Here is an 18777-nt window from a genome sequence, read left to right on the forward strand (position 1 = left end):
AGATCCCTATTTTATGACCTGTGATATCCTGACTCCTAAATACCCTACCCTCCCTGTGCCCATTAGAGAGGTCATATAGTTTAATGGCAGGTACATTATCTAAGTTGACTAAAGAGCAAGATAAAGTTATGATATTAATTGCCTCTTCAACCAGTGGTTGTATTAGGGTCCCTTGTGTACTGGCTCCCCTGGTTAACTAGATATAGTATACATGTATAATGTCCACTTTGCAATGGACATCAAAACAAGAATGGACTGTCATATTTTGCTTATTACTATGGTATATTTTGTTCTGTTACCTCTAACTTGCTAAAGATTTACAGATTAATTAATGGAAAATATTCATAACTCAAGGGTTTCATGTGTTCTCTTGTGAGTATTCTAATGTATCCATTTTATATGAATTTCATAAGGTGATTGTGAATGGACGAGAATATACCTCAAAAGAAGAAGCGCCTTCTAAGAAACTGGCAAGATCAAAAGCTGCCACAATATGTCTTCAATCCCTTGGACTATTGCCTAAGAAGAAATCTTAGTGACTGTAATAGGTGAATGAAATTTTATATTTGTGTTTACTGTTGTATGTAAGACGGAACAAGGTTTTACATAGTTGATTATACTGTATATTGTAGTGGATAGAATGTGCACCCATGATTTGAACAAGAAGAGACTTATTCTGTGTTGAATGATGATTGCTAAAGGTGTACTGTATGGTGTTTATCACCCTGGAGTATAAGGTATCCTTCATTTTTGTTTTTCACTTTATAATACAGTACAGGAGGTATGTACATAATTTACTGTTAATTTCTACAAACTTCCCTTAAATTCATACTTTAGAGTGGGAGAATATGTTGCTTGTGTGAAGGAGGTACAGTACAGCATATAAAGTTTTTTTACAAGGTGTTTGGTGTTTTTATCCTGATGCACTTGTCCTACAATGCTGCGACTGTCCATCTCTGTTTTCAGTTACTACCTATGGTACAAAATAGTTTGGAAGAAATAGCTTATAAGCTTTACTTTAAAAACAATATACTGTACAATATGACTTATTTTATATATACAATACAGGTAGTCCTCATTTATTATGAATTCACACATTGTAGTCTTGATTTATCTCAGTTAAATTTTTATGACCAAAATATTCAATTATCAGTGTGTTTTTAATTTTTACGATGCTACTTTTTGTGATCTTTTTATTGTAGTGCAGTATTTCTTTTTATTCTCAAGTTTTTTTAGTTTGTAGTGCTAGTGAATTCTTTAAAGAACTGGCACTTTTGAAAAAAGACTATTATTATTATTATTAAAAAAAGAAAATACAAAATGCATGCAAGAATCCTCTACAATACACAGAGAGTAGCCAGACACATCTCACATAGCTCTGAAAGGGAAGACATACACACACCTCTCAGTAAGTCACTTGATCACCAAAATTTACATAGTAATTCTTTTATGGATTCTTACATTTATTACATGCTTATTGTTTTAATGTTGCAAGTGGTAAAATGGCTAGCTGTTGGTGGTGAGTGTCACTGGTACAGTAGTCGGTTGAACATGCCTCTCAATTTTATTACAATAAAACTCCATTAATTTGAAATAATAGGGGCTCTAGCCGTTTATGAATTATGAGGTTTTATGAAATGTGAGGGACACATCCCAAGGAAAAAACAAAAACAACAGTACATTTTTCGTTGTCTGCCCTAATAAAAATTTAAACATTTCTAGGTACAGTACCTCTTTACCAGATTTAGGCGCTTGATCTCTGGTTATCAGATATATAGTAAAATATTGTAATGGCTCAAACACTGGGCAATGATGGAAAAACAAGTTTGAAAAGCTTGCCCGGTGGACCGTAGAAGTTGTACACTCCATGACTTGCCAACCAGAACTGACCGTGATCGATACTCGTGACACATATAATACTTGTTTACACTGAGGCAGGTGGTCACAACCCCGTGTGACACATATAGTACTTGTTTACACTGTGGCGGATGGTCGGCAGTCGCATCCCATGGTGACTTGTGCATCATATATATTTATATATACTGTACAGTGGTCCCTCGATTAACGAATGGCTCAATTAACAAAATTTCAGTTAACGAATTAGCTCCCATATGGATTTTCAGTTCCATTAACAAACAAAACTTCATTTAACGAAAGCCTTACGAGAAACATGCTTTGTTGTGTGCATCAGCTGATCGGCTAGTCCGCCAATACAGTAATTGGTTCTATGTTTACATTTGTTTCCATTGGAGAAAATATCAAGACAGTTGTGCTCTTGAATATTTTTGCATTTTTTATATTAAAATTATTGGTCAGTCTGAAATTTAGTTAACATATTGAAAATATATACAGTATACAGGGAACAGTTTTTGTGTGCCCATCAGCTGGTTGATTCACCCACCAACGCTTCTCAGTTTAACTTTGTTTACAGTGGAGTGAACATCGAGTTTGTTGGTCTCTTGAATATTTTTGCATTTTTACAATAAAATTATTGGTCATTCTGAAATTCAGTTAACATATTGCACTCTGTAAAGATTATGGCATGTCATCATCGACTGCCTCTACAATCGGCTGTTTGGTACGTAAACAAAGCTGTCGGGAATACGACATACACACCTTAAAGCAAGTTAAAATATAGTATTCTATTGTTTTGCATTTATTATTGTACAGTACTGTATACTGTACAGTACATTACTGTATTTAGTTTATATTTAATGTTTTGTTAATTCTATTACCAATATACAGTAATTTGTATGTATACTTTTTCTGAGTTGGAACCAATTACCCAGTATCTCATTGAAATAATAGATTCAGTTAACAAAATGTTTTGGTTAACAACCGGCTCTGCGGAACCAATTGTGTTTGTTAATCGATGGACCACTGTACATACCTGTATTCGTAAATGTGTCTTATAATCATAAATTTTACCAAATATTAAAAAAATTTAAATATATATTTTGTAACGGCAAAACATTACAAATTATGAGTGATTTCAAAGTAAAGGGATACGAATTATGGGGGAGTTTACTGCACATATATTTGTCTTTTATTGATTTGTGTGTTTCTGTACAAATTCAGCCCAAGTATACCCAAAACTCATGGTTAGGAAAACATTCCCCTTCATACATTATTTCTTGTGGGAAAATTGGTTTTGCTTAGTGCAGGTTTGCGTATCACAAGGGTTTTCAAGAACAGAACCTTCACAAGAAAAAAAAAAAAAAAAAATATATATATATATATATATATATATATATATATATATATATATATATATATATATATACATATATACACACAGCTAGACCCCGACTTACGACGGGGTTAGGGACCCAAATCCAGGTCGTAAGTCCGACATAGATAAAAAAAAATTTTAAATAAAAAATCTACAATGAAATACAGTACAGTAAAAGTAATAAATAATGAGGAATGGATACAGTGTGACTGAGCACTTACCTTTAATGTAGTCAGCTGAATGCACATGGGGCCCCCATAATTTTCTAATTAAATTATACATGGAGACTACATTAACTGGAAAAGTTTAGGTATAGAAAATGCGTGTGTCATTTGAAGAAAGAAAAAAATGGTCACAACTGCGGCGGTCATAAGTCCAAGCAGTCGTAAGTCGGGGTCTAGCTGTATATACAGTGACCCCTCGGTTAACGAACTCAATCCGTTCCAGAAGGTCGTTCGTTAACCGAAAAGTTCGTTAACCGAAACCATTGTTTCAATGGGTTTTTGGGTAATTGGTTCCAGCTCACCGAAAATTTCCTAAATTCAACAAAAATGGTAGAAAAGTTCACTTACTTTGAGGTGTGTATGTAGAAGGCTCCTGGATGATGATGATGATGATGATGGGAATTACAATGGGGGTGGAGGAGAAGGAAGAAGAGAAGGCATTGGGGTGGAAGAGAAGTCACCCCATGGCACCATTTCACCCATAAAATTTTAGTTCTCTTGGTGTATTTCAAGATTATTTTCTTTAAATCAACACTGTACTGCATTATATATTGTCAATATGTAAAATATATTTCAAAATGACCAATAATTTGCTTGGAAACACAGAAAAAAGCGTTTAGTTGAAGAGAGTCTCAAGCAAGATGTTACCTCCAGTGAAAACAGAGAGACTAACGCCTGTTTGCTGTGTTAAGAGGCTGGATGCTGCGCTTTAAACTAGTCACTTTACCTTCAATTATGTTCAATAATTGTTAAAATGACTAAAAAATTGAATATTAAACTTTTAAAATTATTGAATAGTATAAACTTCTTGATATTTACTAAAATAGTTAGGAATTTAAGCCCTAGAACCGATTAATGTATTGGCGGACTGATACTAAAGCTGGTTGCCCGGCCAGTGCAAGCGAAAACATGTTGAGGTCGGTTCGTAAGAAATTCGTTAACCGAATTTTTGTTCGTTAACCGAATTGAAGATCCTTATGGAAGGCAGTTCGTTAACCGAAATTTCGTTAAACGAGGGTTTATATATATATATATATATATATATATATATATATATATATATATATATATATATATATATATATATATATATATATATATATATATATATATATATATATATATATATATATATATATATATATATATATATATATATATATATATATATATATACAGTATTACCCCGCTTTACGCGGTTTCACTTTACGCGATTTCTCATATACGCGGTGCCTCGCCAGAACTGAACTTTCACTTTACGCGGTTCATCTACCCATATACGTGCAGAGTGTCCGGCTCGACGCTATTTTTAGATTTGCCCCACCCGCCTGCTCCCGCCTCCTCCCTCCGCCTGGGCAAGCCGCGCGGTAAGGTTGCGCAGTGCATGTCTCTGTTGCGTTATCACTGACGTCATATGACGTATCGGACTGTGATTGGCCATGCATCCCTACCCCCCTCTGCTGCTAGCTGTAATTGGTTTAAAGTAATATGATGTGTCCACCCGGGGAGGGAGGGAGGGAGGAAAGACGATGCTTGACCTAGCCGCGGCAGTTTCATCCCTCAAGGCCACACCATGTATACGTGCATCCATTGTTCTGTGAAATGGCTTCCGCCGGACCACCGCCACCAGAGAGAAACCTTTCCTTACCTGGACCCAGCCGGCCTAAGCCAAAGAAGATACGCCGTTCCCTAAGCTACGAAGTGAAATACCAGATCGTTCAAGATTTGGAGAAAGGAACACGTCAAGCTGATCTCGCACGCCAGCATGGAGTGAACGAATCAACGATTCGTACTATTAAGAAGGATGCAGCCAAGATCAAAGAGCACATGACATTCACAAAGTCTGCAGGTGCTTCAATGATGAAGTATTCCCAGAACAAGGTGCTGCTAAAGGTGGAAAATTTGCTGGTGAGTTACTTGATTCGTCAGGCGCGACGCAACATGGCGGTGGACACGCGATCCGTTCAAGAGTGCACACGTGAACTGTACGCAGCAGTGTCACGTAAGATGGGAATTGCAGAGCCCAAACCCTTCAATGCTTCCTCTGGTTGGCTGCATAGGTTTAAGAAGAGGAACAAAATCACCAACATCAACATTGGTGGTGAAGAAGCGAGTGCTGACCGTGTGGCGGCTAGAGATTTTCCTCTGTTCTTACGTGAGGTTATGGAGGAAGGGCAGTTCACTGACGACCAGGTGTTCAACATGGACGAATCCTGCCTTTTTTGGAAAAAGCTGCCTACCAAGACCTTCGTTGTCCAGTCTGCCAGCAAGGTTCGGGGTCGAAAGTTGCAGAAGGAGCGCATCACCGTCCTCTTTACCACCACTGCCTCCGGTACCTGTAAACCAAAGTTATCAGTGATTCACACAGCCCGCAAGCCACACGCCTACAAGAATATGGACATGAACAAGCTTAATGTCCACTGGCTAGCCGCACATAAGGCGTGGATGTTCTCTGCTCTGTCCCTCTCCTGGTTTGACGACTGTTTCGTTCCAGACATCAAGAAATTCTGCGAGCAACAGAATGTTCCATTCAACATTTTGTTGCTCCTTGACAACGCACCAGGACACTCGCCCCTACTTATGGATCGTCACCCCAACGTAAAAGTGGTCTTCCTTCCTCCCAACACTACGTCATTAATCCAGCCCATGGACCAGGAGTTAATCTGCAATGTTAAAGTTGCATACTCGGCAAAGAAATTCAAGCTCCTGAACGACTCTACCAACACCAAGGATGAGTTGCGTAAGCTGGGTGACACCGACAGCGAGAGTAAAAGCGACGAGGACAAGGAACAAGAGGTGGTGACTCAAGAAGTTCTCGTCAAACAGTTTTGGAAGAAATTTAACGTCAAACAAGCTGTAGATTTCTTGGTGGAAGCATGGGATCAGCTGTCTATTGCTACGATTCGTCACGCATGGAGGCATGTGTTGCATGGCATACCAGGTGAGAGGAGGAGTCAACCTGTGACTGGTGAGGTTCAGACTGTTGCAGTAGCAGTGGACCTTGCCAGAGAAGCTGCACACAGTATTACAGCTGAAGGCTTCTCCGAGACCACCAACGAAGACATCCTGGAGGTGATCAGAGATCCTGAAATGACTGCCGACAAGATGTTGGAAGATGATCACGTCAGCGAAGAGGAAGATGGTGGTTCAATCTCCGAAGAACACAAGTTAACGCATAGTCATATTAAGGGTGCCATCGAGTGTGCAGAAAAATTGAAGCTCTTCCTTTCCAACGACAGTGACGATGACCGCTATGAAGTCTTCCATACCCGGCTGGTGCAGGCTATGGAGCCTACATCAAGGTGTATCAAGACAACATCAACACTAGCTGTCAAAAAAGCATTACCGAGTTCTTCGCCTGCAACCCACCACAGCCAGTGATAGTGACAGTGAAGGTGACTTTGAGGGATTTGTCAGGGAAGCCCTGACAACTGTAACTGATAGTGATGGTGATGCACCTAGTAATGGTGATTCACCTGAGGGCCGGTAATCTGCCCTCTGCCTCGGAACCAGCCTCCATCCCCGTATGCCGACCCATCTCTTCTTCTAACGTAAGTTTTACACCTAACTTTTAGTTTTCCGAACCTAACCTTTATTTTTCCTAACTTACCTTTATTTTTCCTAACTTAACCTTTATTTTTCCTAACCTAACCTCTTCTATATTACTTGTTTGTGCATACCATCATAAAGTTAAGATAAAATTTTTACTACAACATAGTTGTGTGTCGTCAAAAAGTGGAGTTTGGGGGTCGGGCCAGTCTCTATTGGAATTAATCCCATATGTTCTGTTGTTCCATTTACGCGGATTTCACTTAACGCGGTACCCTGTGGGTTCAATTGACCGCGTAAATCGGGGTACTACTGTATATATATATATATATATATATATATATATATATATATATATATATATATATATATATATATATATATATATATATATATATATATATATATATATATATATATATATATATATATACACCGTGGAGTAAAATATCATGGTAAGGCAATAAAAAATGAAAATAACGCTCACCCACCCCTCTTAGTACAGTGGGGTATGCTATAACGAACGTAATTGGTTCCAGAACCTCGTTCGTTATAGGATTAATCCGTTCCAGGCCCCCAAATAAAACCGCTTAACACTGAAAAAATTCTGTGGAAAATGTAAAAAATACGGTACTTTATCTTACCTTAGTGTTATTCAGCATGCAGGTACCCCTAAACACTGGCACATCACTATCACTTCCACTGGGAGTCTTGGCTTTAAGGTCCTCAAACAATTGTTTAGTCTTCTCACAAATTATAGCTTCACTAATGTTACCACCTGCCATTTCTTTCTCCTTTATCCACACTAAGAGTAAATTTTCCATCTCTTCAATCACATTACACCTTGCTTTGCTAAGTCTAAAGATTCCCTTAGCCACTTGCACAGTTTTTAACTCCTCTTTATTCTTCAAAATCGTACATATAGTCGATTTAGCCATCCCATATTCATCACTAAGTTTCGCAATGCTTCTTCCATTCTCACGTTTCTTTATAATTTCTTTCTTAGTTTCAAGGGTTATTAGCTTTCTCACTCGCTTTGGACGACTCATTGTTACAATTGTATACTTGTATAACAAACTAGTTATACAAATAACGCGAATTTCCACATCAAAAGACGAAATTTCAACAATAACAGTGGTGCACTGGCTACAAAATGAGACAAAGATGGCGCCTGACGCTCTTGTTGTGGGTCGCGGTACAACAATATTCATGCGCCAGGCGAAATAGTCCGGTATTCATCCGTGTTCGTTGTAGGAGTTGCGTTCGTTATAGCATTCTCAATTTTATAGGTAAAACCGTTCGTTATAGGAATATTCGTAGTAGGATCCGTTCGTTATAGCATACCCCACTGTATTTTGTTGTGTTTCCCAGCACCTCTTTCAGTCGTTGTGGAACACTGTCTGCAAGGTTTTGCAGGTGCTGTGGGGTGAAATTGGCCCACAGTTGCTTAATTGCTGTGGTAAGCTTGGGGACGGACGAGCTGTCGAGGTCACGTAGGCGACGTTTCATGAGCCCCCAAAGGTTCTCAATAGGGTTGATGTCGGGGGAATTGCCAGGCCAGTCCTTAAAATATGAAACCTGGCAATCCTCCAACCACTGAGTAACCCACTTGGCTGTGTGGCAGGGAGCACCGTCCTGCATGAACACGTCGGTGCGTGTTTTCTCAAACGAGTCAGGCAGAACGTCACAGAGAAGCTCGAGGTACACACCCTGGTTAACTTTAATGTTTTTTTCAAGCACAACCAACTCACCAACACCGTAATAAGTGAAACAACCCCATACCAACACTGAATCAGGATGCTTGACCGTCTTGACGGTGTACCTGGGGTCAAGCGGGTCAGAGTCTGGCCGGCGGTACACCCTATCGTGACCACAACCACTCACTGTAAACGTGGCTTCATCACTCCACAGGACGTTCCTCCAATCCTGAAGGGACCAGACACTGTACTTCTTCGCAAAAGTGATCCTCTTCTTCTGGGCAGCAGTCAGCAGGGGCATATATATATATATATATATATATATATATATATATATATATATATATATATATATATATATATATATATATATATATATATATATATATATATATATATATATATATATATATATATATACAGTTGGTCCTCATATTACGCGGTCCCGCATTCCGCGTTTCACCGTTAACGCGGTGCCTTGCCAGAACCTAACATTCTTACATTCCGCGGTCGCGAACGCCATTACGCGGAGAGTGTCCGGCGCGACGCTATTTTTAGATTTTCCCCACGCGCCACGCGCCCGCCCGCCTGCCTGCCTCTCCCTCCTCCTCCCTCCGCTTGGGCAAGCGGCGCGGTAAGGTTGCGCAGTGTGTCTTTGTTGCGTTATCACTGACGTCATATGACGTACAAGACCTGTGATTGGCCATGCATCCCTACCCTCCTCTGCTGCTAGCTGTAATTGGCTTAAAGTATTATGACGTGTCCACCCGGGGGAGGGAGGGAGGGAGGAAAGACGACGCTTGACCTAGCCGCGACAGTTTCATCCCTCAAGGCCACTCCGTGTTAACGCGCATCCATTGTTCCGTAAAATGGCTTCCGCCGGACCACCACCCCCAGAGAAAAACCTTTCCTTACCTGGACCCAGCGGCACTAAACCAAAGAAGACACGACGTTCCTTAAGCTACGAGGTGAAGTATACCATCATCCAAGAGTTGGAGAAAGGAACAAGGCAGGTTGATTTGGCGCGCCAGCATGGCGTGAACGAATCTACGATCCGGACTATAAAGAAGGATTCAGCCAAGATAAAGGAGCACATGAAGATCACAAAGTCTACAGGTGCTTCTATGATCAAGTATTTTCACAACCAGGTGCTTCTCAAGACAGAAAAATTACTTGTGAGGTACTTGGTGCGTCAGGCGCGACGGAACATGGCGGTCGACACGCGCTCTGTGAAGGACTACGCACGTGAACTGTACATGGCAGTGGCACGAAAGATGGGAATTACAGAGCCCAAACCCTTTAATGCTTCCTCTGGGTGGTTACAGAGGTTTAAGATCCGGAACAAGATCACCAATATAAACATTGGTGGTGAAGAAGCGAGTGCTGATCGTGCTGCGGCTCGGGAATTTCCTCCGTTTTTACGTGAGATTATGGAGGAAGGACAGTACAGTGACGACCAGGTGTTTAACATGGACGAATCTGGTCTTTTCTGGAGAAAACTACCTTCCAAGTCCTACATTGTGAAGAATGCCAGCAGGATTCGGGGCCGGAAAATGCAGAAGGAACGCATCACCGTCCTGTTTGCCACCAATGCCTCCGGTACCTGTAAGCTCAAGTTATCGGTGATCCACACAGCACGCAAGCCGCACGCCTACAAAACCATGGACATGACCAAGCTAAATGTCCACTGGCTGACAGCACGTAAGGCATGGATGTTCTCTACACTGTCCCTCTCCTGGTTTGATGACTGTTTTGTTCCCGATGTAAAGAAATTCTGTGAGCAACAGAATGTCCCATTTAATATTTTGTTGCTGCTGGACAACGCACCAGGACACTCGCCCCTACTGTTAGATCGTCACCCCAACGTAAAAGTGGTCTTCCTTCCTCCCAACACTACGTCTATATTACAGCCCATGGACCAGGAGTTGATTTGCAATGTGAAAGCTGCATTCTCAACAAAAAAATTCCAGCTCCTGAACGACTACACCAACACCAGGGAAGAGTTGCGTAACCTGAGTGACACCACCACCGATAGCAAGAGCGACGAAGATGAGGAACAACAGTTAGAACAGCAAAAAATACTCTTCAAACAATTCTGGAAGTATTTAACATCAAGAAAGCTGTGGACATCTTGGTGGAGTCATGGGATCAGCTGTCTATTGCTACAATTCGTCACGCATGGAGACATGTGTTGCATGGAATACCAGGTGAGAGGAGGAGTCAATCTGTGACTGGTGAGGTTCAGAATGTTGCAGTAGCAGTGGACCTTGCCAGAGAAGCTGCGCAGACTGTTACAGTTCCAGGCTTCTCCGAGACCACCAACGACGACATCCTGGAGGTGATCAGAAATCCTGAAGTGACTGCCGACGAGATGATGGAAGAAGAACACGTCAGTGAAGAGGAGGAAGAAGGTGCGTCAGTCTCCGAAGAACACAATTTAAGTCATAGTGATATTAAGGGTGCCATGGAGTGTGCAGAGAAGATGAAGTCCTTCCTTTCCCGCGACAATGACGATGACCGCTATGAAGTCTTCCATAACCGGCTGGTGCAGGCTATGGAGCCGTACATCAAGGTGTATCACGACAACATCAACGCCAGCCGTCAGCAAAGCATAACAGATTTCTTCACCCGCAACCCACCACAGCCAGCCCAAGCCAGTGATAGTGACAGTGAAGTTGACTTTGAGGGATTTGTCAGGGAAGCCCTGACAACTGTAAGTGACAGTGATGATGATTCACCTAGTAATGGTGATTCACCTGAGGGCCAGTAATCTGCCCTCTGCCTCGGAACCAGCCTCCATCCCCGTATGCCGACCTATCTCTTCTACTACCGTAAGTGTTACACAAAATTTTTAGTTTTTTAACCTAACCTTTATTTTTCCTATGTTAACCTTTATCTTTCCTAACCTAACCTCTTCTATATTACTTGTTTTTTCATACCATCATAAAGTTAAGATAAAATTTTTACTACAACATAGTTGTGTGTCGTCAAAAAGTGGAGTTTGGGGATCGGCCTGGACTCCATTTCAATTAATCCCATATGTTATGTTGTTCACTTTACGCGTTCCTCACTTTCCGCGGGACCCTCCGGGTTACATTAACCGCGTAATATGAGGACCAACTGTAAACAAATAATTCGGTAAATCTATTTCAAGTAAATGGAAAATAAGCAAACAAATGTTATTTACCATGACTCTTCCCTCTGGCTCAGGGTGAGATGGAGGGGAGATGAAGAAGGCTATTTATAGCCCGTCTTTGTGTCTCAAGTGACCAGTACCCTAATGCACCATAAATAATTCATTTAACATTTATTTTTTGTATATATATATATACAGTATTACCCCGCCTAACGCGGTTTCACTTAACGCGTTTTATCATATACGCGGTGCCTCGCCAGAGCTGAACTTTCACTTAACACGGATTTTTTCCACATATACGCGGTGAGTGTCCGGCTCGAGATGCTATTTTTAGATTTGCCCCACCCTGCCTGACTGCCTGTTTTAGCTCATAAAATTCATACAAATTGCCCGGTCAGAATATAATTTACATTGCTGGAATTCTTATATTCTTGTGATTTTGAATATAAACATCATATATTTTGCATTAAACATGGCCAATTTTTAGATAAAAATTCTCTAGGTAACTATGTTATCTTTTGTGCAAAATATATGACATTTATATTCAAAATATTCCTGGTCTTACAAGGAATCCAGCAATGTCAATTATATTATCCTAACTTTAGTTTGAGGTATTATTTATTAAAATTTAGTGGTTATCCCACACATCTCCTTGGGACGGTTGGTGGGGGGTGGGGGGGAGGGAGGGACCGACCGACCATCTGTTACCCCGTGAAGAATTTTTTTTTTTTTATTATTAACTGAAGATATTTGTTTTAGCTCATAAAATTCATACAACTTACCCGGTCTGAATATAATTTACATTGCTGGAATTCTTATAATTTGATGATCATTTTGAATATAAACATAATATATTTTGCATTAGACATACAAATTTTAGATAAAAATTTTTCTGAAATTAACTATGTTATCTTTTGTGCAAAATATATGACATTTATATTCAAAATATTCCTGGTCTTACAAGGAATCCAGCAATGTCAATTATATTATCCTAACTTTAATCTGAGGTATTATTTAATACTAAATGTCAAAAACTCTGGAAGGGAGGATTGGTGGTGGGTGGGGGGGAGGGTTGGGACTGACCGGGCGGTTGGAAGAGGGGGGGAGGCAAGGTGGGGTACTTTGATTGACAGATAGTGTCGTGAAGATTATTTTTTTTTTTATTAACTGAAGATATTTGTTTTAGCTCATAAAATTCATACAAATTACCCGGTCAGAATATAATTTTCATTGCTGGAATTCTTATAATTTGGTGATCATTTTGAATATAAACATCATATATTTTGCATTAAACATACAATTTTTAGATAAAAAATTTTCTCTAGGTAACTATGTTATCTTTTGTGCAAAATATATGACATTTATATTCAAAATATTCCTGGTCTTACAAGGAATCCAGCAATGTCAATTGTATTATCCTAACTTTAGTTTGAGGTATTATTTATTAAAATTTAGTGGTTTTCCCCCAAAAATTTCTCCGAGAGGGAAGAGCCGGCAGTGTAGTGTGAGAGTGGGAGGGAGTTGAGTCCATTATTTGAATGGACATTAACTTGGCGACTGTATTTCTCTATTTCTCTTAAGTATTAATTGTGTGCATGTACCATCATAAAATTAAGATGTTATTTTTACTACAACATAGGTATGTGCCTTCAAAAAGTGGAGTTTGGGGGTCGGGCCGGTTTCTATTGGAATTAATCCCATATGTTCTGTTGTTCACTTAACGCGGATTTCACTTAACGCGGGACCCTCTGGGTTCAATTGACCGCGTTAAGTGGGGTACAACTGTGTATATATATATATGTGTGTATATGTATATATATATATATATATATATATATATATATATATATATATATATATATATATATATATATATATATATATATATATATATATATATATATATATATATACACACACACAGTGGGGTATGCTATAATGAACGGATCCTACTACGAATATTCCTATAACGAACGTAACTCCTACAACGAACGCGGATGAATACGGGACTATTTCGCCTGGCGCATGAATATTGTTGTACCGCGACCCACAACAAGAGCGTCAGACGCCATCTTTGTCTCATTGTGTAGCCAGTGCACCACTGTTATTGTTGAAATTTCGTCTTTTGATGTGGAAATTCGCGTTATTTGTATAACTATTTTGTTATACAGTGAGTTCTGCTATAACGCGTGTTTTGATAACGCGAATTTGCTCTAACGCGATTTATGAATTAGGAACGATATTTGTATAACGCGAACGCTTGTTTGCTATAACGCGATTTTTGCTTACTATTTCTCCAATTTTGTGGTACAGTATTAACTGTGAATATAGTAAAGAAGAATATCAACAAGAAGCGTTCTGGTGATAGAATTCCCGGTGATGATCGTAAAAGAAAGGATATAACACTTGAAGAGAAGCTCGATTTAATCAACCTCAAAATCACCCTTCTCCCCCATCAAGTAAAGTGTTACATTTACTGTATGATTTCATTATTAGATATGAATGTAACATTTATTTAGACTGTGCTATCCTTTGTGTTAGGCTAACTACTAAATTTTTTCGATTTCGAGTAATCTGCACCTAACCCTATTTTCTCCATAAGCCCTGTTATTTCTATTACGCGATTTTCTATAACACGATATTTTACAAGAACACAATTATCGCGTTATAGCAGAACTACCTGTACAAGTATACAATTGTAACAATGAGTCGTCCAAAGCGAGTGAGAAAGCTAATAACCCTTGAAACTAAGAGAGAAATTATAAAGAAACGTGAGAATGGAAGAAGCATTGCGAAACTTAGTGATGAATATGGGATGGCTAAATCGACTATATGTACGATTTTGAAGAATAAAGGGGAGTTAAAAACTGTGCAAGTGGCAAAGGGAATCTTTAGACTTAGCAAAGCAAAGTGTAATGTGATTGAAGAGATGGAAAATTTACTCTTAGTGTGGATAAAGGAGAAAGAAATGGCAGGTGGTAACATTAGTGAAGCTATAATTTGTGAGAAGGCCAGACAATTGTTTGAGGACCTTAAAGCCAAGACTCCCAGTGGAAGTGATAGTGATGTGCCAGTGTTTAGGGGTACCTGCATGCTGAATAACACTAAGGTAAGATAAAGTACTGTATTTTTTACATTTTCCACAGAATTTTTTCAGTGTTAGGTGGTTGTATTTGGGGGCCTGGAACGGATTAATCCTATAACGAACGAATGCTATAACGAACGAGGTTCTGGAACCAATTACGTTCGTTATAGCATACCCCACTGTATATATATATATATATATATATATATATATATATATATATATATATATATATATATATATATATATATATATATATATATATATATATATATATATATACACCTAGACCCCGACTTACGACTACGTGGACTTACGACCGTCTCAGATATAGATAAAAAAAAAAATTTTTTTTTTTTTTAAATGACACACGCATTTTCTATACCGAAACGTTTCCAGTTAATGTAGTCTCCATGTATAATTAGAAAATTATGGGGGCCCCATGTGCATTCAGCTGACTACATTAAAGGTTAAGTGCTCAGTCACACTGTATCCATTCCTTATTATTTATTACTTTCACTGTACTGTATCCATTCATCATTATTCATTACTTTTACTGTACTGTATTTCATTGTAGATTTTTTATTAAAAAAATTTTTTTTTTATCTATGTCGGACTTACGACCATGTCGGACTTACGACCTGGATTTGGGTCCCTAACCCCGTCGTAAGTCGGGGTCTAGGTGTATATATATGTATATATATATATATATATATATATATATATATATATATATATATATATATATATATATATATATATATATATATATATATATATATATATATATATATATATATATATATATATATACACTCCCCGACTTACGACGGGGTTAGGGACCCAAATCCAGGTCGTAATTCAAAAATGCTTAAATAATACATAGAAAATCTATAATGGGTGTCTCTTTTTCTTCTCAGCACCACAAAACTCTCACTTTTAAGCTTGCCAGCCATTTTAAAGTGAATTACAAACGAAAATGTTGTCAGTACACAGCTCAATCACTGACGTTGGGACTCAAAAATACGTAATTTGACAATTTTGGTACGACTGAGGCAGGTCGTGAGGGCGGGTGGTCGTAAGTCGAGTAGGTCGTAAGTCGGGGAGGAGCTGTATATATATATTATAAAGTATTACGATGAAATATCAAACGTGTCATGCTGCAATGATTGTCAGCCTTTGCTCCAGTGTCATGTTGCTTTTCTTGGCTGCTGTACTTCATGGTGCAGCACTCACTTACTGAACACTTATGAGTCCATAATATAAAAATTGAATATTGTACTGTACACTAAGGCAAATCATGGCTCACTTGTGTTTGAAACAAAACGTCCAATTCTGTACTGTTGTTTGGAAGAATTTGTTTTACCCCTGGGCTTTGGACTATGGTCGGCATCTCTCCCCCCACCCCCCCATGCAAATATATTCAGGAATACTGTACTTTTAAAAAATATATAAAATGAAATTCTAGTCTTAAAATGTAACCATACATAATATAAACAGGAAATAAATACATCTCATTATCACAGGTTGGCAACACGGGCTAGGAAGATTCAAGAACTTTCATGAAGTGGCATGTGTGTGACGCTATAGTACGATTTAACCAACACTAATTTGTAGGCAGTATGAGGTAAAGGACACTTTTTTATTATGTTATTACTATTTAGACTATTAGCATTAATTATTACTGCTCTGGTAATTGATCATGATACTAGACATGTGCTTGAGGGTTAGGATAGAAACACAGAGAAGTGAGTCAAGTCCAAGGACGAAATTCCTACATCACAAAAGCTAAGGAGAGACTGGTAATCTCTCCTGTGTGCATGAGTGAAAGATAAATACCTACTTTGTAACATAATCTAGCCAGGCCTGCCCTTTTTATTCAAATAGGTTCACGAAAGATCAAACGTCATATGACGTGACCCGAAACTCTACAGACGCACATCATATGACATGACCTGAAGCCTAGTGGTAATACTTTGTAATGTTTTGCTTTACTTTTTAAGTTGTAAAAAAGGTTTTAGCCATTTTACAAATAATTTAATACAAAATGTAATACAGTCTCCAGTTTAGTCTAGTAGAATATTATTTGACAATAAAATTGAATGACCAGTCTGCAAATTGGATATTGCACAATGAACTATTGTACTAAGGATGGCATACAGTAACTGTCATAACTGTTGTAAAAGTTGGACAAAATAACCCTTAAAGAATTTTGATTTTACTATTTATAAAGAAATATTCCTATTACAGCACTTTAATTAAAAAAAAAGTTATAAATGAACAGTGAGGACTACCTGTAAGTATCTTTGAATGGAAATCACGAAAGGATGTCAAGAATGTACTTACTTTTTTATGTCCCCCTCCGGCATACACAGTCTCGAAGACGCTCTTACAATAATTATTTCTTATGTACTGCCGTCTTTTCTGCCTTCACTGGCCTATCATTCTTTTTAGGCTTGTGAAAAAATCCCAACAGCTAGCTGTTATGAGTGCTGTGATCTAGACCTAATATGGTATATATACCTGTATAATGTAGTGTGTAACAAAGGTTTATACTGTATAGTATATGAAGGAAACTCAGTTTGGGACACTACTTTAGATTTGAGACACTTTATACCAGACCTTTAGTAGTGCACTTTCTCCCAATTGTGTCAGTGAAGTTTGCTCTTAATGTCGTTTTTTCCACGTCTATTCACTGTTTGTGTCCAGATCATATGACCATATCACTACTGTACTATACTCTAGTGCTCGTCCATTTCATACTAACTTACCTAGTCATCAAATTTTCTTATGTGCTGTAATCTAATTTTTTAAGTCAAATTTGAAAATTTGCCACACACAAGAAGTCCATATCAGCTGCCTATCCTCTTGAAGACATTCCTCTATAACAGTCAAGTTTAATTTTTATACAGAACTATGTTCATTACATCTTCCTATCGGCAAACATTACCATGATTATGTGGCACTTTTTTTGTTATTTTATGTTTTTTCTTTTCTTTTTTTAGCAATTTTGTCATTCCACTGAAAATGTCCTGCTCAAACACTTAGTTTTATCCCTTAATATTCTGTCTATCCAAGCTTATTTCTCACTGATTTCCCTTGAAAACAGTCCTACTGATAATACAGTTTTTATTCTGTTGTTTATATACAGTACCAAGAAATTATTCACAGTAGCATACATTTTTGTAAGTCCCAAGTTATAGTACTATTACTGTTGTGCAATAAGTCATTAGCTAGTTGTGCTCAGTCATTTACTGCTTGGAAATGTTGAAATATTCTGGTAACATTATATGATGAGCACTTAGTGCCCCATTCTATGCAGTGTGAAGCAATTTCAGAATTGATCTTTTTGGGTTTTTCAGCACAAGATCCTTTATATTTGTTAACTAAAGGAATAATAATAGTTAATGAAAAAAAGAAAAAAGAATTCGTAACAGTGATTATTTCCCTATTTAGCATAATGCCTTCAGTAACTGCTTTCTAGCTATGTGATGACTCCTCAATACCATTATTAGTTTATATGGGTTTAGGAGTAGATAGGGTCACATACTGGGTCAGTTTTTTGGTTGAACAGTAATGTAATATCAACTGTTATGGACCTGCCATTTGGGAATCCCAGTTTAATAATAAATAAGAACAAAGACTGGACTGAACTTTTTCATATTTCTTCCATTTTATTACAGTAAACCCTCAAAGATACGGAATTCGTTAGATTCAGACAAAAATTTTTGGGGTTCTGGGCTAAGAAGCATTCCCAAAACAGGGTGAAGGTAGTTTCAGGCTTAAAGTTTTTATCTTATAAAATGTCACAGACTAGACTTAGCAGAATATAACTTGTATTACTGGAATCCTTG

General features: G+C 38.2%; 1 protein-coding gene across 3 annotated transcripts in view; it reads left to right on the plus strand.

Annotated features, from left to right (window-relative positions):
• LOC121865497 overlaps positions 1–18571 on the plus strand; it is a 30120-nt gene extending 11549 nt beyond the window's left edge. For 2 of the 3 annotated variants that reach the window (XM_042365006.1, XM_042365008.1), the window contains exon 7: positions 414–1717. In XM_042365006.1, the coding sequence (XP_042220940.1) occupies positions 414–536 (123 nt within the window). In that variant the 3' untranslated portion in view covers positions 537–1717. Of the gene's footprint in view, positions 1–413; positions 1718–16449 lie in introns of those variants that run through there. The other variant, XM_042365007.1, reaches the window with a different exon arrangement.
• The last annotated feature ends 206 nt before the right edge of the window (positions 18572–18777 follow it).

This window comes from Homarus americanus, unplaced genomic scaffold (assembly GCF_018991925.1).
Source record: "Homarus americanus isolate GMGI-L3 unplaced genomic scaffold, GMGI_Hamer_2.0 scaffold25483, whole genome shotgun sequence".
Taxonomy (NCBI): domain Eukaryota; kingdom Metazoa; phylum Arthropoda; class Malacostraca; order Decapoda; family Nephropidae; genus Homarus; species Homarus americanus.